At 39.8% G+C, this 21,537-nt stretch overlaps 2 protein-coding genes across 3 annotated transcripts in view; one reads left to right on the forward strand and one right to left on the reverse strand.

Moving 5' to 3' along the window:
- The window catches only part of LOC118825190 (collagen alpha-1(XXVI) chain), a 28,439-nt gene extending 15,199 nt beyond the window's left edge, over positions 1-13,240 (forward strand). The window contains exons 4-15 of one of the 2 annotated variants that reach the window (XM_036595757.1): positions 4,326-4,387; positions 5,441-5,570; positions 6,134-6,241; positions 6,333-6,422; positions 7,232-7,315; positions 8,393-8,436; positions 9,253-9,315; positions 9,438-9,473; positions 9,571-9,615; positions 9,733-9,808; positions 10,566-10,719; positions 13,141-13,240. In XM_036595757.1, the coding sequence (XP_036451650.1) occupies positions 4,326-4,387; positions 5,441-5,570; positions 6,134-6,241; positions 6,333-6,422; positions 7,232-7,315; positions 8,393-8,436; positions 9,253-9,315; positions 9,438-9,473; positions 9,571-9,615; positions 9,733-9,808; positions 10,566-10,702 (875 nt within the window). In that variant the 3' untranslated portion in view covers positions 10,703-10,719; positions 13,141-13,240. Of the gene's footprint in view, positions 1-4,325; positions 4,388-5,440; positions 5,571-6,133; positions 6,242-6,332; positions 6,423-7,231; positions 7,316-8,392; positions 8,437-9,252; positions 9,316-9,437; positions 9,474-9,570; positions 9,616-9,732; positions 9,809-10,565; positions 11,636-13,140 lie in introns of those variants that run through there. The other variant, XM_036595756.1, reaches the window with a different exon arrangement.
- Positions 13,241-15,698: 2,458 nt separating this feature from the next.
- Positions 15,699-21,206, reverse strand: myl10 (myosin, light chain 10, regulatory). Its single transcript, XM_036594798.1, is given in 8 exon segments — positions 15,699-15,894; positions 16,756-16,804; positions 17,392-17,470; positions 17,661-17,765; positions 18,916-18,991; positions 20,254-20,340; positions 21,067-21,185; positions 21,188-21,206. Coding segments are annotated over 8 exon segments (639 nt in total). The 3' UTR covers positions 15,699-15,789.
- Positions 21,207-21,537: the final 331 nt, after the last annotated feature.

Raw genomic sequence — 21,537 nt, forward strand, 5'->3', positions numbered from 1 at the left:
GCTTGCAGTGCATGTTGGGGTATGTATTCTAAGATCGTTGCAGTATAAGAGAGTTATACTAAACTTGAAGGGGAATTCCACCATTTTAAAAAAAAATCCCCTGTAAAGGTTGAGATGTAATCAGAGAGATTCAGAGTGGTTTGGTGTGAAATGGTTCAGATGTCTTTACAGTGGTGGTGATAGGAACCAGGGGTCGCCATGACTACAACACAAATATAGACATTTTATTTACTATCCAGAACCACCAGTGAACCTACACGAGTCTTCTGAGTTTATATGGAATGTTGATGATGGAAAATAGTGGAAAATCTGAAATAATAAGTTTTCTTTGGGGACTATTTTGCCTCACAGCGCCCTGCATGTATCCCTCCACCATGAATGGAGCTTTTAGAGGTGGACGTCTGGTTCCTATCACCACCACTGTGAACAGTTCTGACTCTGTAAGTTTCTCAAGAACAGAGCGTTTCACACCAAACCACTCTGAATGACTCTGTTTACATCGTAATCGTTTAATTATGCAGAAACTTTGAAAAATTCCCGTTAGATGTGCCCTGTTTTTATGATTCAGCTCTGTAGACTGAGCTGTCTGGCTTATTTAGGCTCTCTGGTGTTTGCTCTGCCCTCAGAATCAGGGCGTGTGTGCTGTGGTCAGACTGTTTGCGTGTTTGTGCTGTAAAGATGAACTGTAGTCTCATCAGTTATTGATAGATTGACTCTTAATCATCTTTAGAACATGAAAATAGTGTTTTTTACTCTTATTTAAAAGATGTACAAGGAAGGTCTCTTAGTGCAGGTGTCAACATACATTACAATAAAATAAAAATCTGCAAAAACATTTAACACCTAGATAAAACCAATGCAAATATTTTTAAAACATCAAAACAATGTATAAACATAGCCTAAAAGATATCCATTAGACGGTAATAGATAATCCACTTGCATAAGGAAGCAGAATGTGAAAGGAGGACGAGTGGAAAAAGCAGGAGATCAAAACATAATTAGAAGTTCCAGAGAAAATGTGGCTCCTAACAACCACCTGGAAGACCTGGTCGACCCCAAAACTGCTCCATCAGATAAACAGCACTTAAAGCTTTCATCTCTGAGAGAGAGGAGAAAATCAAGCTGCTTCAGATCTGAAAACATCCACAGGTGTTTCTGTCCATCCTTCCACTGTGAGAAGACGACTCAGCGCTGTGGGTCTGAAAGGATGTGTAGCTGTCAAGAAGAACCTCACTGAGAAAAGGAGACAGACACATCAAACAAAGAAGCTGAACGATGGACTGACCACCCCAGAGTCCAGACCTCAACACCACTGAATGTGTTTGATTACTTCAGAAAATCATCAACCAGCTTCTAAGACTGAACTTTGGAGGTGTGTCTGCAGATTCTTTGAGGAACTGAAAGTGAGTCTCCTGAAAAGAATGGAAGCTGGAATAAAGGGAGAGAGTGACTCACTGACTCACACAGCTGAGAGTAGAGTTAGCTGATGAGGCCTCTGGGTAACTTTCTGTTAAATATGTGTTTTCTGTTTTTTTCTGATGCTAAAAATGAATAACTTCTACTCAATAACTGCCTTGACTGGAAATTAAATGAATGAAAGTGATCTCTGACCTTTGCACAGTGCTTTCTGTATATATATATATATATATATGCTGTTGGAACAAAACCTTGTATCTCCAAGAAGTAAATTTACAGGAGAAGGAAAAACATTCTTAACTTTTAATGGAAGTAAATGGAGTAATATTTTTTCCCAAGTGATTTTAGACCATTTCTGTTGGTCTGTTCATCATAAAATTTTGACACAACATTAAGGGCAGCTGCCTTTTTCAAATTATGTCAAAAAATTAAAAATGACAATATACGTTTTTCAGATTTTGTCCCAACAGCAACAATATATGTATAAAATGGCAAAACATTAATCTTTTAATGGTCTTAAAAACAAATATTTAAACAAATAAAGTAAGTTGATATGTGAGAGCTTTTCCATTTGATTTCTTTAGATGTTGTAGTTTAGTGTGTGAATGTTCAGATAGTCGTTTACAGAGAGAAGAGTCAGTATTGATCCACTCAGCACTGACGGCTTCACACAGCTGGAAAACATTGCTGAGCTGGTTTGAGCTTAATGTGAGATCAAATATTCTCTATAAGGTTTAAATCTGGACTCTGACCAACCAGAAACAGCAGAAACAACAATTAGATCTCCAAAATGAAAACATTCATATATTCATTCATTCATATGAAATATTTACAGCATGTCAGGAGCACAAATTATGTCAAATTAAACATACACTGAATACCTAAAAGTCTGTAAACTCCAGAGTTTCTTCTGAAATTAAGGTGTTATTAGTGAGTCTGTGCTGCAGTAACAGCCTCTACTCTTCTGGAAGGCTTCTAGATGTTGGAACATTGCTGTGAGGATTTGATTGAGCATTAGTGAGGTCAGGTACTGATGTTGGATGGTCAGGTCTGGGTCACTCCAACTCATCCCAAAAGTATTGGATGGAGCTCCATCACTCCAGAGAACACGGTTCCACTGCTCCACAGCCCAATGCTGGGGGGCTTTATACCCCTCTAGCCCACGCTTGGCATTGGACATGGAGACCTTAGGGTCATGTGACCTCAGTCTGCTCCATTCTATTGGTCAGTGCTTTTCTATGGAGATTATCCAAGCTGTGTCTGCAATGGGTGACCTTAAAGTAGCTGAAATCAGTCATCAGACGGACTGTCCGAGTACTTTTGGACAGACAGTGTATAAGTTGGTAGCAGGGTGTATATATTATGTGCATTTTTTATTTTAAACTGGTAAATAGACTGTAAATAGGGAAGCGACTGCCAGAAAGTCCAAGCGTCTGCACTTGAACACATCTGCTGAAGCCATCAGCGGCCTGAGTGCTTATGGAGAAAGAATAACACACAAGGAGGAATATCAGAGAACGTCAGACAGAACAACGGTTCCCTCCTAGATTCTGCGTGCCAGGCCACATATCAGTCTCCCACCTTCTTTTCAAAGAGGGAGAGACTTTACTTTGATATGCTGATCCAGTTCAGTTCCAGTTCCAGTTTGTTTTGTAGTGTTGGAAACCGCCTGTGATTCTGTTATGTTGTGAAATTTCACTTGTATTTTATGATGCAGTCATAAAATATCTGCACACATGATATTACCATGAGATAGAGGACGGTATGTCTATATTACTATTTCATTCTTGTTTTGTTTTTAGTTGAAATTGTCATTGTGTATCCATTTACAGCCGCACCTAACTACTAAGAGTGAGGTTAGCTATCACTCTAAAAGGGGAACTCCACAGATTTTTTAAAATTCTACTTAATTAAATGATTGAGATGTAAACAAAGCCACTCAGAGTAGTTTGACATGAAATGCTCCATTTTAGAGAAACTTGCCGAGTCAGAACTGTTCACAGTGGTGGTGATAGGAACCAGACGTCCACCTCTAAAAGCTCCCTCACAGAAAGTTCCTACATGACATGGTTATGAATTCACTGCCTGATGACTGAGATGTCGTTTTACCACTCTACCAATCTATATGTTTTCACCATACACACCATTTAAATTCCCCAATTTTTAAAAATTTCCCCATAATTGAGTGTTAACACAGAGTGATTCAGAGGGGTTTGGTGTGAAATGGTTCAGGTGTCTTTACAGTGGTGGTGATAGGAACCAGGGGTCGCCATGACTACAACACAAATATAGACATTTTATTTACTATCCAGAACCACCAGTGAACCTACACGAGTCTTCTGAGTTTATATGGAATGTTGATGATGGAAAATAGTGGAAAATCTGAAATAATACGTTTTCTTTGGGGACTATTTTGCCTCACAGCGCCCTGCATGTATCCCTCCACCATGAATGGATGAAAGTGAATGGATTAAAATACATTTTAAGCCAAACCTTTCTCACAAAACGATCATAAAACAGTGTCTCAGTCATCAGGCAGTGAATTCATAACCATTTCATGTAGTAACTTTCTGTGAGGGAGCTTTTAGAGGTGGACGTCTGGTTCCTATCACCACCACTGTGAACAGTTCTGACTCTGTAAGTTTCTCTAGAACAGAGTGTTTCACACCAAACCACTCTGAACCACTCTGAACCACTCTGATTACATCTTAACCACTTAATTATGCATAAATTTTGAACATTTGTTGGAGTTCCCCTTTAAAGTACACTAGCCTACCTTTTGTTTCTTCCATTTACTTTTTCCTGTGTTTCCTTCAGGGAGACTTGTTCAGTTTTTCCTCTCTCTCTCTCTCTCCATCTCTCTCTCTCTCTCTCTCCATCTCTCTCTCTCTCTCTCTCTCTCTCTCTAGAGTGCCTAAACTGCACAAATCAGTCTGAAATCAGTGAACGGCTGAACAACATTGAATTCAAGGTGAGAAGAAGATTTAAAGTCATGCTTCGATTAAAATAACTCCCACCCACCCCCGCCACCCCTTACCCCATCTTCTATAGTATAGGAGCTATTTTAGGAGCTAATTTAGCTAACAAATAATGAGAACTCACACACAGATATTTAGCATCATGCTAACTGCATGCCTTCCGGTCATCACATGTTCGTCTCCAACTGTGTGGAGCTGAATAGACTTGATTATGTGGTTTCAGTGTGTGAACTGTGGCTGTCAGAGCTATTAAAACCTCCAACAACAAGGGAAACCACACATGCAATGATGCTAGTTTTTGTTAGCGTCCTTCTATGATTTCTAATAGTATCCTAATACTAAGCTAACACTGGTGCACATATGTTTATTTTGGCTTTCTAGATTAAATCCAGACATTAGAAGCCTGTAAAAGTAATTCCATGTGTTTTAACTGAATCTTGTATCAGTCATTATCAGATATCTGATCTTGTGTCTATCAGTTTTACAGAGACTCTCTCAGTAAAGAGTTCTGACACAGAGCTGCTGCCACTGTTTAACATTCCTAACAACTAACCAGAACCTGCTTAGACTACGACTCGTATTCACAGTCAGTGATGTATCTAGAACTTCCAGAAGGACTGCAGTGACATATTTTGGTTCCACTCATTGGAAATCAAAGCATGATTGGTTCACTTCCTAATTATGTTGGTAGTTAATCCAATGTATAAGGCCTTCTTCAGTCCAGCTCCTGAAGTTCTAACCAATGGGAGAGCAGCTCAGCTTGGAGTTTAAAGACAATAAGGCTGAGGGTTCTGTTCAATTTAAATGAACTAAAAATCACAGGCTAATGGACTTTTAGTTCCCATAGAATTGTGTTGTTTCAGCAAAGTATATATCTTTCACTGAAACAACACAACACAAGTATATATATATATATATATATATATATATATATATATATATATATATATATATATATACACATACATGTGTGTGTGTGTGTGTGTGTGTGTGTATTATTTGGTTGCCATGGTAATGACTGGACTCTTTCTCTCTGTATATTGTAGGTGAAGTCACTCAGAGACACCAAAGCCCCTCCTCTCCCATCAATCAGCCAATCAGCTGAGAGATCCATGCATAATGAAGTGGACAAGTTCCACCCCTCACCTTTCACACCTGATTCTATTGGACAGCCAGGTGAGTTTGGCTTTTCCTCAGGCTGGTCACTACATGGTACTATTGGGACGGGATTAATTTTACATGAGGAGGTGGGTGACGCAAAGTTTATGACCGATTTACACAGGATAAGAAATCTTGGTAACACTTTACTGTAGGGTTCTGTTCATAAGGCTATGACATAATGACACCTACATAATGACAACTGAGATACACCTGCATAAATTTAATTTAATCATGCAGATGGTTCTTTGAGTGTTCATGGTTCTCTGTAGAACCCTTGAGGAACTACCTTTTTTCAGTTTTTTTGTGCTCTAAACATTTGTAGCTTTTTAGCTGCTTATTAAAAAGTTTATTAAAAACGACCTAAAAGTTATTTGTTCTATTTAGATTTTAGTTATTATACATTTTGTTTTATATTATTTAATTTAAGCTTGTGGTATTTGTACATTGTGAAGTATTTGAGGTGTATTTATAAAAAGATCATTATTAGTGAGAATAATAACATTAATAATATACATTTAATGTTATTATTATTATTATTATTACTATAGTTATTATTTCTGATGATCCTGTGTTGGCAGTGCTGCGGGGCCCCCCGGGGCCAGCAGGGCCCCCTGGAGCAACTGGACCCCCGGGCCCTGCAGGAGAGCCAGGTCTCAGAGGGAAATTAGGCCCTGCAGGACCCCAAGGTCAAATCTGTGTGTTTACAATCACTGTTCCTTAATTCTGTTTCAAACGAGCTGTGAGTTAACATGGTGTGTTTATGTAATGGCCCCCCAGGAGAGAGAGGACCACCCGGACCACCGAGTCGCTTCCCCTTCTCTGTTAGAGGAGATGTGTTCACACTGACCGCCAGACAGAATGGACAGTGTGAGTACTCACTCACGCACACATACATGTAATGTGAACTAAGTGGGTCCATTCATTATTTTAGAACTAATATTGGGGTGGAAATATTTCATTACAGTTCTGAAGTATTATTTTGGAAGATCTGTACTTTACTCAAGTATTATTGTATTATTGACCAATTACATTTAAACCTCCAAAATACTCAAATCTCAAAGGCCAGAAACTTTTTATCTTTATTTTGTTTTTTGCTTGCCAACCATTTGGATTAATTCATATTATTATATTTATACACTTACCAAGTGCTTTTTAGGAACACCTCCTTGTTTCTACACCCATTGTCCATTTTATCAGCTCCACTGACCATATAGTTTCACTCTGTAGCTCTACAGTTACAGACTGTAGTCCATCTGTTTCTCTGCATACTTTGTTAGCCCCCTTTTACCCTGTTCTTCAGGACCCCCATAGACCCTCACAGAGCAGGTACTATTTGGGTGGTGGGTCATTCTCAGCACTGCAGTGACACTGACGTGGTGGTGGTGCGTTTTGGTGTAAAATGGTTGATTGTAGAGACTCAGAGGTCTTTACAGTGGTGGTGATAGGAACCAGGGGTCGCCATGACTACAACACAAATATAGACATTTTATTTACTATCCAGAACCACCAGTGAACCTACACGAGTCTTCTGAGTTTATATGGAATGTTGATGATGGAAAATAGTGGAAAATCTGAAATAATAAGTTTGCATCATTTATTATTTATTTATTATGATTCCTCTACCATGAGTGGAGTTTAAATATACGTTTTACGTGTGTGTGTGTGATATCATATAGATGATGATGGCTCCTTCTCGGATCGTTTTGGCGGCAGAGTGTTGCTCAGTCCCCCAGGACCATCTGGACCTCCAGGACCTCCAGGTACAGCAGTGATACACACCTAACAGTGCTCAACTAAAGTCACACCCACACCTTCACACAGTGTGTACTATTCTCTCACCGCACTCACACAGCGTTTACAGCAATGCGGAACTTTCAGGACCTTCTTAGCGTTTATAGAAGGTCTAATGATTTCTGAGAACAGCTGTAATTTTTAGCCCATTTTATTTAATAGAATCATCGTATTTGTTGTGTTTAAATTCTGCAAGTATTGTAGTAACACTCTTATTTCATTGTTAACTTTTGGTCAGAAACAAAAGGGTTAAATTCTCCATTCAAGAATCAGATTGTTCTCTCTGTGGTGTCCAGGTAGACACAGCTGAGCTGCTGATTGCCTTACACATTAGATTAATTACCAACATAATTAGGAAGTGAACCAATCAAATTCTGACCATTTTCACACTAGTCAGTCTGGACGTTCTAGATACGTCATTGACTGTGATTCGAGTCGTAATCTAAGCAGGTTCTGTTTAGTTGTTAGGAATGTAAAACAGTGGCGGCAGCTCTGTGCAGGACACTTTACTGAAGGAGTCTCTGTAACACTGATACACACAAGATCAGATATCTGATAATGTCTATATAAGCTTCAGATAAAACACATAGAACGTCTTTACAAGCTTCAAATGTCTGTGTCTAATCTAGAACGGCCAAGAAATGCTAATGTGCGCCAGTTTTTAGCTTAGTGCTAGCATACTATTAGAAATCCCATAGGGGCGCTAGCAGAAATTAGCATTATTGTAGTTATGAGTTTTTTCTCTTTTTTCATTTATGGCCCAGTTTCGATATTTGTGTCCTGAAATGAAGGTCTAGCCCTGATAGTCATGGTCTGCCACTGGTTTGTGCTGTCTGTCAAAAGTTTAGGGACACCTTGCCTTATTTTGAAATTAGAATTTTCTCACTGTCACTTTTTAATAAGTGCAAAAGTTTAGTACAGTCAATAACCATGATCACTTATTGATCATTTACAGTAAGATAAAGTGACAGTGCAGTGCAATGTGGGTATTTTAAAGCAATTTGATCTCACTGTGGTCTCTTTTCTCCATCTTTAAAACCTCTCAGGACCTGCAGGACCACCAGGACGCCCTGGTGCTCCAGGACAAAAGGTAGGATAAACACTTAAAGTCACATATTTAAAGGAATATTCCAACATTTTTAATGAATAAATAATTAAAAGGCCCATGTCATTACAAAAACAAAGTACACACTGGTAAAATTTCAAAGCGTGCTGTTCACTCCCCGGTCCATACAGTTCACATACGACAATTTTTGAATTCTTTGTTTTTGTGATGTCACAAAAAACAATACATTTCAACATATCCGTCTGTTCAGCCAACAGCAGTTTAGCCCCGCCCACTCACACTAAAGTTATAAGGAGTGTTTCAGCATGGACGGCTTTGTGAGTAAGACACAGCCAATCAAAACTGAGCTCTTTTACATATAAAAGTCTTAAAGGCACAGTAACAAAAACAGCCTGTTTAATTTTAAGGGATAAAGAGAGGTTGTAAAAAAAATGTAAAAAAAAATAATAAATAAAATGTAACTGTTTTTTGGTACCTAAAACCACATAAGTGGTTATTATAATCATAAGATAACAGTACAAATAAATAATAAATAAATAAAATAATCAATAAATAATAATAATAATAATGAAATAGTAAATAATAAATAATTAATTTAAATAATTATAAATAATTATGCAATAAATAAATAAATAAATAAATAATACAAATAAAAATAATAATAGTGGTTTATAGTAATAAGAATAAATTACAAGAAGGGGTCAGAGGAACTAGGAGGAGTAAAGATTTGCTCCATATGATGTGCATATAGAATATAATCTCTTACTGGGGTTATTGGTGTAGTTAATTGTGTATGAAAGGAAAAGCATGCAGTGTTGATTTATTCTGTTCGTGCTGTAGGGGGCGTCAGGCTTCTCGGGACATCCAGGCCTTAAGGGCTCCAAGGGAGACAATGGAGAACAGGTAAGAGCTTCAGATAAACACTACATAAAGCTACATAAAGCTCACAACGCTCACAAACCTCAATGATCAGACCTTTTGAATGTTATTGCTTATGATGTCATCTAACTGTGTTTTGTTTCTAGGGGCCTCCAGGGGGCGCTGGAAGGCCAGGCAGGCCGGTGAGTGGACACTGAGGGCTCAAACTACATATTATCTTCATATTCTCTGCTGTTCTTGTGTGAAACTTCATGATATTGTGTGTGTTCATATGTTCAGGGCACTCCTGGTCTGAAGGGCGACCCGGGTGAGAGTAACACAGAGGTGAGGAAATGAAAACAGCTTTATTTAGTGTTTGAATAGTGTCAGCTTGACTCATTTCAGCTCTCTCAGAGGAGAAGTTCTCACTATGTTTGTGAAATCTGTGCGCATGTCCTGCAGGTGCAGCAGCTGAAGGTGGCGCTGAAGATCCTGGCTGAGAGGGTTCTGATCCTGGAGCACATGATCGGAGTTCACGGTCAGATATGAGCTGAGTTTGAGGTTTAGAGGGAGCAGAGCTGGAGTGGTCGAGTCCAGACGCAAGATGTTTTTTCTCTTGTCTTCATAGTATTTATACTCAGACTCGTTCTGGGTAGTATTTGTACTCTGACTCGTATTGTTCTCAATAGTATTTGTATTTGGACTCGTCTTGGACTCGATAGTATTTGTACTCAGACTTGTATTGAACTGAGTAGTTTATGTATTCAGACTTGTTGTGGTCTCGATAGTATTTGTGCTCTGACTCATTTCGGTTTCGATAGTATTTGTGCTCGGACTCATCTTGTTCTGGAAAGTATTTGTAGTGAGACTTGCCTTGGTCTTGATGGTATTTGTGCTCTGACTGCCTCGATCTTCATAGTATTTGTACTCAGACTCGTCTTGGACTCTGTAGTATTTGTACTGTGAGTTATTTTGGGCTTGATAGTATTTGTACTCTGACTTGCCTCTGTGTCTTGCCTCTGACTTGCCTCTGTGTCAATAGTATTTGTGCCCTGACTCACCTCGGTCTTGAGAGTATTTGTACTCAGACTTGTCTTGGACTCTATAGTATTTGTACTCTGTCTTGCCTCGGTCTTGATAGTATTTGCGCTCTGACTCACCTCGGTCTTGAGAGTATTTGTACTCTCGCTCGTCTTATTTTCTGACTCAAGTTTATAGTTGAACCAATATTTGTGTGATCGTACTGAGGATCTGTGACAAAACTCATTTTTTGCTGTTTCTCGTTGTTTCTGCAGACTCTGATCTGGAGTCAGGCTCTGGAATCGACCTGTTCATGAACAGAGTGCCCACTGCTAAAGCTACAACCTCTGAACAGGACGAGTCCGCTTTAATCTCCAACAGTGCCCAGTTCAGAGTGAGGAGGGCGCAGTAAACAGCCATGGCCAGCAGGTGGCACCTCATCCCCTTAATCTACACTGAAAAATGTGGTGCATTGAATACAGCATTGAATAAAATCCAATAAAACGAGTTACATCAGCTCAGTTATTGCTAAAAGTATGTAAACGAAGAGCTGGCTACAATAAACAAGCGGTCATATCTACCAAAGGGGATGTTACTAAGTACTGATTAATAGGGTGTCCAAACTTTTGCCTCGCCACAAAGGCTATTGTAGTTTTTCTTTTCATGTTAATAAAACTGAAAGTAACTATGCATCTTAAAATGTTCCATTTAAAATAGTTTATTACAGTTTGTGTTTCTTTCTTTTCATTTAAAAAATCAACAAATTATGTCTTTTTTCGAGGAATGCCCAAAATTTTGCATACAGATTTAAATGTGCTCATTTCTCATATGATGAATTTCCATAAATGGCTCATTTTTTGCATTTTATAGAGCAGTTTTATATTGTGTTTTACTGAAGTGAGAATATTGTGTAGTGCTGATGTTCCTCACTGATATTTCAGCTTTTTCAAAACTAAAACTTTTTTAAAAAGACTAACTATACAACACTATACTGGTTGAAGATCAACATAAAAGTGTTTATTTTCTCCTCGAGGGAATCAGTTTACAGTAGCATGCTTGTTTCATAAATTAAATGAGTTGGAGTTCTTCATGAACTGCTGTGTGCAGTTGTCAGCATTAACCGTGATGAAGTCAAATTCAATGTGAAAGCTTTTTATTTTCATTATTTTTGTTTATTGCTGTTTCATTAGATTGTTAGATATATATTTTAAACCTGAATAAGGGCTTTGGGCTTTACCATGTGTTTATTATTTTCATTATTTGTGCTTGCATTGCCTATTCATCATATTATTAGCTGTATTATTAGGTAATTCATTGGCAATGGCCCTGCAACACCTTAGCAACCACCTGGAATAACATAGCAATGGTCTAGTAACACCTCAGCAACCATCTAGGATGCCATAGCAACGGCCCAGCAACAACATTAGCAACCACCTGGGATAGCATAGCAAAACCCTAGCATCACCTTAGCAACCACCTGGGATAACATAGCAAAACCCCAGCAAAACCTCAGCAACCATTTGGGATGCCATAGCAATGGCCTAGCAACAACCTAGCAATCACCTGGGATAACATAGCAGAACCCTAGTAACACCTTAGCAACTACCTGGCATAATATAGCAACAGCCTAGCAACACCTTAGCAGCCACCTGGGATAATATAGCAAAACCCTAGCAACACCTTAGCAAACACCTGGGATAATATAGCAACAGTCTAGCAACACTTTAACAACTCCCTGGGATACCATAGCAACAGCCTAACAACATCTTAGCAACCACCTGGGATACTATAGCATCACTCTAACAACTACCTGGGTTTTTAGATCAGCAGCTCTGCTGAACTGTAAGTTCCGCCCACTTCTGTTTATTTTTTTTATCAGGCCTCTGAATAAAGGCTTAGAGCCATTTCTATGTAGGTATTATAAATGAAATATGTAAACAAATTGTATTATTTTTATTGTTTGTTTTTTTAATTGCTATTCCAGTGTATTATTAGATCATATTTGGTTAATACTTTTATTCATAACAATAACATTAATGACTTTTCCATAACAAAGTTAAGTAAACATTATACATCAGTTCAGTTCAGCTCAGTCTGATTGGTTGAGAAGCGTTTATTGTTATTTGTGAAATAATTTTTCCCCCCACAATGCCGTTATCATTCTCCTGAGCACTGGTTGCTAAGTAACTACTGCTCACTGTTATTAAGGCTACGTTCACATTGCCAGGCTGAAGTGGCACAAATCTGATTTTTTGCCCTAATCTGACTCAGATCTGATGTTTTCAGAGCTGTGTGGACGCAAATCTGATCTTTTCAAATCCAACATGAGCCACTTTCATATGTGGTCCTAGATCGGATACGTATCCGATTCGTGGCCATGTGACCTTAATGTGACGCTCAGAACAGAATTCATGTGCTTTTTCTCCACTGCACTGCGCCATCATTCAGCGTTACCATGGCAACGGCGCTGAACAGAAGGTAAAGCCTGTAAACGGTGGAAAAGCAGCTCATCTCACCTTTTTCTCCTTCGTCTCGCTCTAATAATGAAGCTGAGAGCTGATCAGAGTTAATTATCTTCTCAGCGAAGCTCGTTCTGCTCGTTAGTTTGTGCTGATGATGAACGTGATTCATTCATGTGACGTTACTGAGTAGGATGAGCTCATGAGGGTCATTTCAGGACGCCGGTTCGTCACATTAATGACAGATTTGAGTCACTGACCTGAACGAGTGTGAACCATCCTGTCAGAGAGATCAGATTTGAGCTACGAGGCTTGTAATGTGAACGTAGCTTAAGTTTCTACTTTAATGGACACATTGAATGACTTCTGTACGATAATATTTGACCTGCAGCCCATTTTGTCAGATTCTGAAGAAGCAGTTGAGCGCAGGACTCCATCAACCTGTCGATGATCCTAAGCGAACTTTCAGCTGAACAAACTGGAATCAGCCAGAAACCAAACGAATACGATTCAGCAGACGAGACGGGCTGTGAAACGCTTTACAGACTGACTGGAACAAAACCAGCTTCAGCTTCATCTGGAAACACTGAGAAAGCTCAACCTGATATTCACTCAGCTTGATGGCTCTGTAACACTAAAGGGGACTACTTTTTCTGGCGGAAGGATTTGCCAATATTAAAGCACATTAGATACAGTGTTCAGGGCTTCTTTACTTTTGTTCTTTGTTTTCCAAACCTGTTCTATAAAAGCTGATGATTCAATGTCAGTAAATGTTTTATCAGCTGTTCTTCTGTAAGTAAGTCTCTAGCAGTTAACTTTTTTTTAACCACGGCCCATTAGGGGCTCCGTACTTTGGCAGGACGCGAAGCGTCCCTGATAAAATTGCAGTAATGCAGTGACTTATTGCTTTTCTGAACTGGCGGCCAACATAAAACATGATAAAAATGCATGGCTCTCGTGGCTTACTGCTTTATTCTCACACCAATTTACTGAATTTCTGAATTTATACACTGGGGTTTAAAGAGTCCAGAGAAACTGTACTTTAAAGGGCCCATACTAGTGTGTAAATCCCCCCCCCAGTATCCGGGGGTCCCATGTTGTCTGGCTGCTATCTCTCGCTCCATAGCAGCGCTGCTGATTCAATGTCAGTAAATGTTTGTTTTATCAGCTGTTCTTCTGTGAAGTCTCTGTTCTAGTGCGGTTCTGCGCTCTTCCTCACATTAACTGAGATCTTCCTCGTCTCCTCTTCTGTAGAGTCTCTGTTCTAGTGCGGTTCTGCGCTCTTCCTCACATTAACTGAGATCTTCCTCGTCTCCTCTTCTGTAAAGTCTCTGTTCTAGTGCGGTTCTGCGCTCTTCCTCACACTAACTGAGATCTTCCTCGTCTCCTCTTCTGTAGTCTCTGTTCTAGTGCGGTTCTGCGCTCTTCCTCTTCTGTCTTCAGTGTGAGAAATGAGGAACAGTCACTCTTCACTCCAAACTCTTGGGAAACTGGGCGAGTTTTCAGATTTACAGATCTGCTGCAGCTCATTGTAAAGTTTTTCAGAGGAATCCGGGCAGAGTTACAGTTTCTAGGCTATGAAGGACCAACTGGGTGAACCAGTCTGCTACAGCGCCACCCTGAGGCAGAGCAGTGCTGCAGCTCTAGTTAGTTAAGAACACCAGAGACAGAAGCTGATTGTGGGGGAAGCAGATAAACAATGAGCTTCACTCAGTCAGGATTTGAGGGTCTCTAACAGACAGCATAACATCATAATGCGTTCATTTTCAGGGACCCCCAGAATTTTGCAGTAGACACTGTATGGCTGTAGACTGGACTGGTTCTGTGTAAGTTTGTGTGTCTTTAGTTAAACCAGTTTCAAATTATCCTTTTTACTGATCTGGTTGCGCCACAGACCCTTCAGTCACACCAGAGTGTCACTGCTGCAGCATTTAAGGTGGACAGAAAGATTTTTGACACCACAGTGTAACTGCAGAACTGTTTAAGGTGGAACTGAAGATTTGTTGGGGCCATAATGTAACTGCTGCACTGTTTAAGGTGGAACGGAAGATTTGTTGGGACCATAATGTAACTGATGCACAGTTTAAGGTGGAACTGAAAAGTCATTGGCACCATAATGTACTGCAGCACTGTTTAAGGTGGAACTGAAAAGTCATTGGCACCATAAAGTAACTGCTGCACCATTTAAGGTGGAACAGAAAAGTCATTGGCACCATAATGTAACTGCTGCACCGTTTAAGGTGGAACCAAAAAGTCATTGGCACCATAAAGTAACTGCTGCACTGTTTAAGGTGGAACGGATTATTTAGTGGCACCATAATGTACTGCTGCACTGTCTAAGATGGAACTGAAAAGTCATTTGTACCGTAATGTAACTGATGCACTGTTTAAGGTGGAACGGAAATTTGTTGGCACCATAATGTAACTGTTGTCCAGTTTAAGGTGGAACAGAAATCGTTATATCCCGGAATCATCATGTGGTGCGGCCCGTTTTGATTTAGTAATGTGTAAACCTGGACTGAGCAAACACTTCCATTTTAACTAGCCTATATTTGAACTAATGTACAGCTGGTGCAGCCGGCCCTGGGTCGGACCCTCCCTTTAGGAACCACAATTATGGAAAATTAGGCAGTCAGCCATCATTAATAAATCATCAGTTACACTTTATGGTGAAAATCTGCCATCAGGATCAACACCAGTCAGTTCTGAGAGTCTGATGATGCTGCATTTAATAATTAGCATATCTTGCTGTGATTGGCTCACTCATGCAGATCATGCAAGGGGTTTTTGAGTGCTCATGGTTCTATATAGAACCATTTTCTTTATTAAAGAACCTTTGAAGAACCTTTTTAAGAGCGTAGCTATGCCATTTCACATCACTGGCTGTGCATCACAGTGAAAGTTTTAACATCATTATTAGCGTTTTAAAAAATGACAGATCGACAGAACTGGGTTTTCCATATTTATTGACAACAGACAAATACAGTCGAGGGACATACAGACGGTCAGTAAACACAGGGAATTGTGGGAAATGGAGTTTTCACTCCTGCTCTTTGTCCTCTCCGTGGGTGATGACGTAGCAGAGGTTCTTATAGTCCAGATTACCGGCCACGTCCAGAGGGAAGTTCGTAAACATCTGATTCACCTGGTCAGGTGGTTAGAAAAGAACGGTGGTTATTATCTGTGAGCTTGATTAAAGCGAGAGTTCAGCAGTAAATCTGATTTAAGCTAAATGTAGCCGATCAGCCAGGCAAAGTTTACTTCTTTAGTTTCAGCACTGAAGCTAAGAGGCTAATGTCGCTAACAAGTAATGGAACCTTATACAGTTAGCTAATTAGCACCAAGCTAGCACCACAGACCAGTTAGCACGGACGGGCTTGCTTATGTGGTGACATACTGTTAGCATGGACAGCATGCAGTTAGCACTACGCTAACTGGTGGGTATAAGCTCTCATTATTTATTAGCTACATTAGCCTCGTAGCTCCTGTGCTAAAGCTAAAGAAGCAACAATTCAGACACCAAACACGTCCTGGCTGATCTGCTACCTGCACACGCTTAAAAAAGATCGTTCTGCAAGGGTTCTTTAGTAAAGGCAATGGTTCTGTTTAGATCTATGAGTTTGATATAGAACCATTTGCATGGTGAAATGGTTCTTTGCATCAGACTGATGGAGACATAGCACCATAAAGGGTTCTTTTTTTGTTACAAGCTTGACATCATAACAATAGCAGAACCCTTTCCGGTGCTATATAGAACCATTTTTCAAAAGGTCATATACAGAACTGTATACATTATGCATTACACATTCTCTGTCTATTCTATTTGAGTGTTCATGATTCTATATGGAATCATTGTCTTTACGGAAGAACGCTTGAATCCTTCATCTTTTTCAAGAGTGTGGAATTCATGGTTCTAAATAGAACCATTGTCATTCCTAAGGAACCCTTGAAAAACCCTCTTTTTTAAGGGCTGAATATCAGTGTGAGGTGTGTGAGGGAAACAAACCTCCGCCTCTGTGAATTTATCTGCCTGAGACATGAGATGATATTTAATCCTGAAAGAGAAACACAGAAAGGAATTTAATGCCTTTTATAATAACAGTAACAATAAATTACTTTAGTTTATGACTGAAATTTCAGTACAAAAATGTAATAAATTAAGTGATCAGCAACAGCATCTTGATGATGAGAAATTATTAATATATAGTGTGTTATGTTAACATAATATATTATGTAGTATATTATATAATATTACTATGTAATATTTTTAGTAACAACATTCTGAAAGATAATAATTATACATTGCACAATTTAGCATTGCACATTCAGATTACAGTACGTGATAAATTACACTATAATATATTTTATTTAGTGTATATTAAATTCCATAATGTTGTTCATATTATTTAGTATGTATCTATACTGTCTGATTATACTATAATTATACAGTATACTATTTGGTATACAGTATTTAGAATGTTCGTTCTGATATACTGAATTACAGCAATAAAAACAGACTTTATTTTGAATATTTATAGGCTTTAACTAATACTGCTAATACTGTTTAACAGATACGGTTGTTTTTATGTTGAAAGCCATGCTGTGGTCAGACATTTGAATATGCAGGTCAGACGACACTCACTCTTCTCCTTTAATGATGCCGGTGCCCTCGGGGTCGAAGATCTTAAAGGCGTTCAGGATGTTCTCTTCAGGGTCCGTTCCTTCCAGAGGACAGAGAAAGATCACGTCAGGAGGAAGAACTTAAGAAAAATGTATCTGATAGATGTGTTTGAAATATGTTTTTTCCTATATGTGTCAGCAGTGAGAGTGTTGCTGTATTGGTGTTGAGGTGATGTGTCTGGGCTGCTGGTCGGACGTGCCGACTCTGTTACGGCTCTGTTTCGTTTTTACCTTTGAGTTTCTCTCCGAACATGCTGAGGAAGATGGTGAAGTTGATGGGTCCAGGAGCTTCCTTCAGCATCTCGTCCAGCTCGTCATTACCCACGTTCAGTCGCCCTGGCGCACACACACACACACACATGTTAAACCCTTTAATTAGGCCGACGACTTAACACTAAAAACACAATTCAGTTAAGAATCACACAGTGTGTGCAGGATCAGCTGCACTGCTGTGTTCATTACTGCTCATTTAATTCACACTGTTCTGGAACGGTATTGTTCCAGAATATCATCCCCCTCTGACACTATTCTAGAGTGTTCTCCCCTACTGACACTGTTAAGGAATGTCAATTAAGAAATGTTCTCCCTATTGGCACTGTTCTAGAATGTTACTGTTCTAGAATGTTCTCTCTATTCACAGGATTCTAGAATATTCTCCATTTCATACAGCTTCATTTGGTTTATCTATTGTTTTTCTAAATGTTTTACTGTGAATATTAGTCTGCGAGTGTCTGCTGGGAGTCTGGTGGGAGTTTGTGGATGTCTGGTGGGAGTCTGGTGGGAGTCTGTGCATGTCTGGTTGGAGTCTGGTGGGAGTCTGCGAGTCTGGTGGGAGTCTGTGGGTGTCTGGTGGGAGTCTGTGGGTGTCTGGTGGGAGTCTGGTGGGAGTCTGTGAGTCAGGTGGGAGTCTGTGGGTGTCTGGTGGGAGTCTGGTGGGAGTCTGCGAGTCTTGTGGAAGTCTTGTGGGAGTCTGCAAGACTGGTGGGAGTCTGCGTGTCTGGTGGGAGTCTGTGCTTGTCTGGTGGGAGTCTGTGCATGTCTGGTTGGAGTCTGGTGGGAGTCTGTGCATGTCTGGTTGGAGTCTGGTGGGAGTCTGCGAGTCTGGTGGGAGTCTGTGGGTGTCTGGTGGGAGTCTGGTGGGAGTCTGTGAGTCAGGTGGGAGTCTGTGGGTGTCTGGTGGGAGTCTGTGTATGTCTGGGGGAGTCTGTGAGGGTCTATTGAGCTCTGGTCTTTGTCGGTCTGTCTGGTTCGTAACTGTGGCTGAAGCTGCTGCTGATTAAGGGCTCAGTCTTGCACTAAACTGTAATGTGAGATTTATCTCAGTGTCTATCTGAGCTAAAGAGCTCAGAGTAATACACACAGATAAACGCCCTCACACAGCAGGAACACTGCGGACCACCTGCGTCAGACCACCTGAGAACTAACCGCTCAAACTGTCTATCATTAAGACTACAGTTAAACCTGTATCCCTCTCTCTCTCTCTTACCCAGAGCAGCGAATGTGTCCCTCAGGTCATTTTTGTCGATGAAGCCGTCTCTGTTCTGGTCCATGATGGTGAAAGCCTGAAAACGTGGAACACATTAGCAAAAACAAAACTATATACCAGTCAACTTTAACAGCTTCTTAGCCTGAGAGTGTGAAGTTGTAGGACCTTCATTACAGCTTCATTACAAACTACTCATACACTAACTTAAAGGGGAACTCCACCGCTTTTTCAAAATTTCTACATAATTAAATAGTTAAGCTGTAAACAGTGTTTTTTTGTGAAACGCTCCGTTCTAGAGAAACTTACCGAGTCAGAATTGTTCACAGTGGTGCTGATAGGAACCAGACGTCCACCTCTAAAAGCTCCCTCACAGAAAGTTACTACATGAAATGGTTATGAATTCACTGCCTGATGACTGTTTTATGATAGTTTTGAGCCTGCATAAAATCCTCAACCACTGAATTATGCAGAAATTTGGAAAATTTGGTGGCGTTCCCCTTTCATAAAGTACACAGACTTTTTGACCATTTGATTCCTTAGCATTTAGTTCCTAATTCTCTTTAACTCTGTTGTGTTGTTTCTGCTCCTGGACTGATTTACTGTTGCTCATTTTGGAGCTTTAGCGTTTTATGTTAGACCAAAAGGTGAATAAGCTTCAATTCCTACAAAGCTTCTTATTTGGATTTTCATTCCACCTTAAAAGATGCAGCTGTTACCTTCTGGCGCCTGAGGCACAGGAACTACAGAGGCTAATTGGCTTTTTACTTGAAAGTTCCAGTCCACCTTAAACGATGCAGCTGTTACATGCTGAGGCCTGAGGCACCAGAATGTGACAGCTGCGTCATTTAAGGTGGACTGGAAAATTCAAATAAGAAGCCAGTTTTAGCCTCGTAGTTCCTGTGCAGATGCTCTAAGGAGTTCCACTACTTACTCACCACTTAAGTAGACTTTTAAGCTGCTATTTTGTTTCTTTAAAGCTGTTTTTTGCTTTATTACTTTTATTTTTTATACTTTCATCACAGTAACAATACTTTTCACTCATCTTTACACTCATTCCTAAGACTTGTAGCTCCTGCACTGTCTGACTCCTTTAAATCTGTCTTTTAATTTGGCATTTTCTACTTGTGTCTTACAACCTTATACTGTACAGAGAGGAAAGGCCTTTAAATACTTATCCACTTTAGATTCTTGCACATTCTTACAGGCAGACAAAATAAAAGTCACTTTTAGTCTCATCTGCTGTGCCTTTAGCATTCAACTAATTTCACTGATTTTGTTAACTTTGCGTTACATTAAATCCTCAATTTTTATTAAAGGGGAACAATTTGAACTTCTCACCTCCTTGAACTCCTGGATCTGAGACTGCTCGAACATGCTGAACACGTTGGAGCTCGCGGCTTCCTTCTTCTTGGCTTTCTTGGGGGCCTGCGATTCAGAATCAGTGACAATTCATGTTTACAAGATTCATTTTCATACTTGTCAGTATGAGTCATCATCATTTTCTTGTCATTTCTGCTCTTGTTTTGTGTAAATGAAGAAACTAAATGGACGTATGACGACAGCGTTGGTCTACGAATCTGCATGTCTTCCTTGACATCATTAAACCTAGTCTTAGTCTAAACTGCATTAGCAGTGTTGGCTAAATGTTTTAGTTCAGGTTTAGGCTTAATCTGAATTTAGGTTTAATTCCGCTTAGACCTTCTCATTCACTTCACGTTCACATTCACAGCACTAATGAACCTAGTTCTAGCATCGGCTGCAGATTTCTTGTGTTTTGTCCCCAAAAAGTGCAAAAAAAGTGCTTAAAAGTTGCTAAAAAGTGCTAAAACGTGCTGAAAAGTACTAAAAGTACAAAAAAGTGCAAAAAATTAACAACAAACCACAAAGCTAACAGAGTACTATAAAAGTATGAGAAAAGTGCTAAAAATACTAAAAAGTACTGAAAAGTACTAAAAAGTGCTAAAATAGTGTAAAAAGTGCAACAAAGTGCTAACAGTACTAAAAAAGTATAAAAAAAGTGCTGAAAGGTACTAAAAAGTGCTAAACATCAGTCTGTCGCTCTAAAACATGATGTGAATGTCATCACATTCAGCATCCCTGTGTCCCTCAGAGAGTCTCAGCTGTAGAGGTGGACTGTAGATGGAGGCCTACCATTGTTCTGGAGGTCCTGGTTCTCTTCTGGTGCACAGGCTGCTGAGGAGACACTGAGATGTCGTCTCTCGGAGGTTTTATACTGGCACGACCACCATCTGTTCTATGTTTAGACAAAGCAGGAGGAACAACACAAGCATGCCGGCCTTATAGAGCACACGCACTGCCCCCGGCTATTGTAGTGGACAGATGCTAGGTGAGCGGGTCAGGGTGTGAAGGCTCTGCTATCTTAAGATCGGCTCGTCCACGCGTTTACAGGGGACAGCGGGGAGCGCAGTGGGCTTCACTCGTCAATGACAAAGAATCAGAACTGAGGGAACAGATTAATAGTTTAAATGTTTCCACCTTTAGCACTGGAGCTACATGTAATGGAAGCTCAAACCCAGCCAGTTAGCATGTCCATAACATTCATTGTCAAATGATTTGTTTTAGTTTTTATTCCATTTTGAACACTTATGTTATCTAGAACCT

The sequence above is a fragment of the Colossoma macropomum genome, unplaced genomic scaffold, assembly GCF_904425465.1.
Source record: "Colossoma macropomum unplaced genomic scaffold, Colossoma_macropomum, whole genome shotgun sequence".
NCBI lineage: Eukaryota > Metazoa > Chordata > Actinopteri > Characiformes > Serrasalmidae > Colossoma > Colossoma macropomum.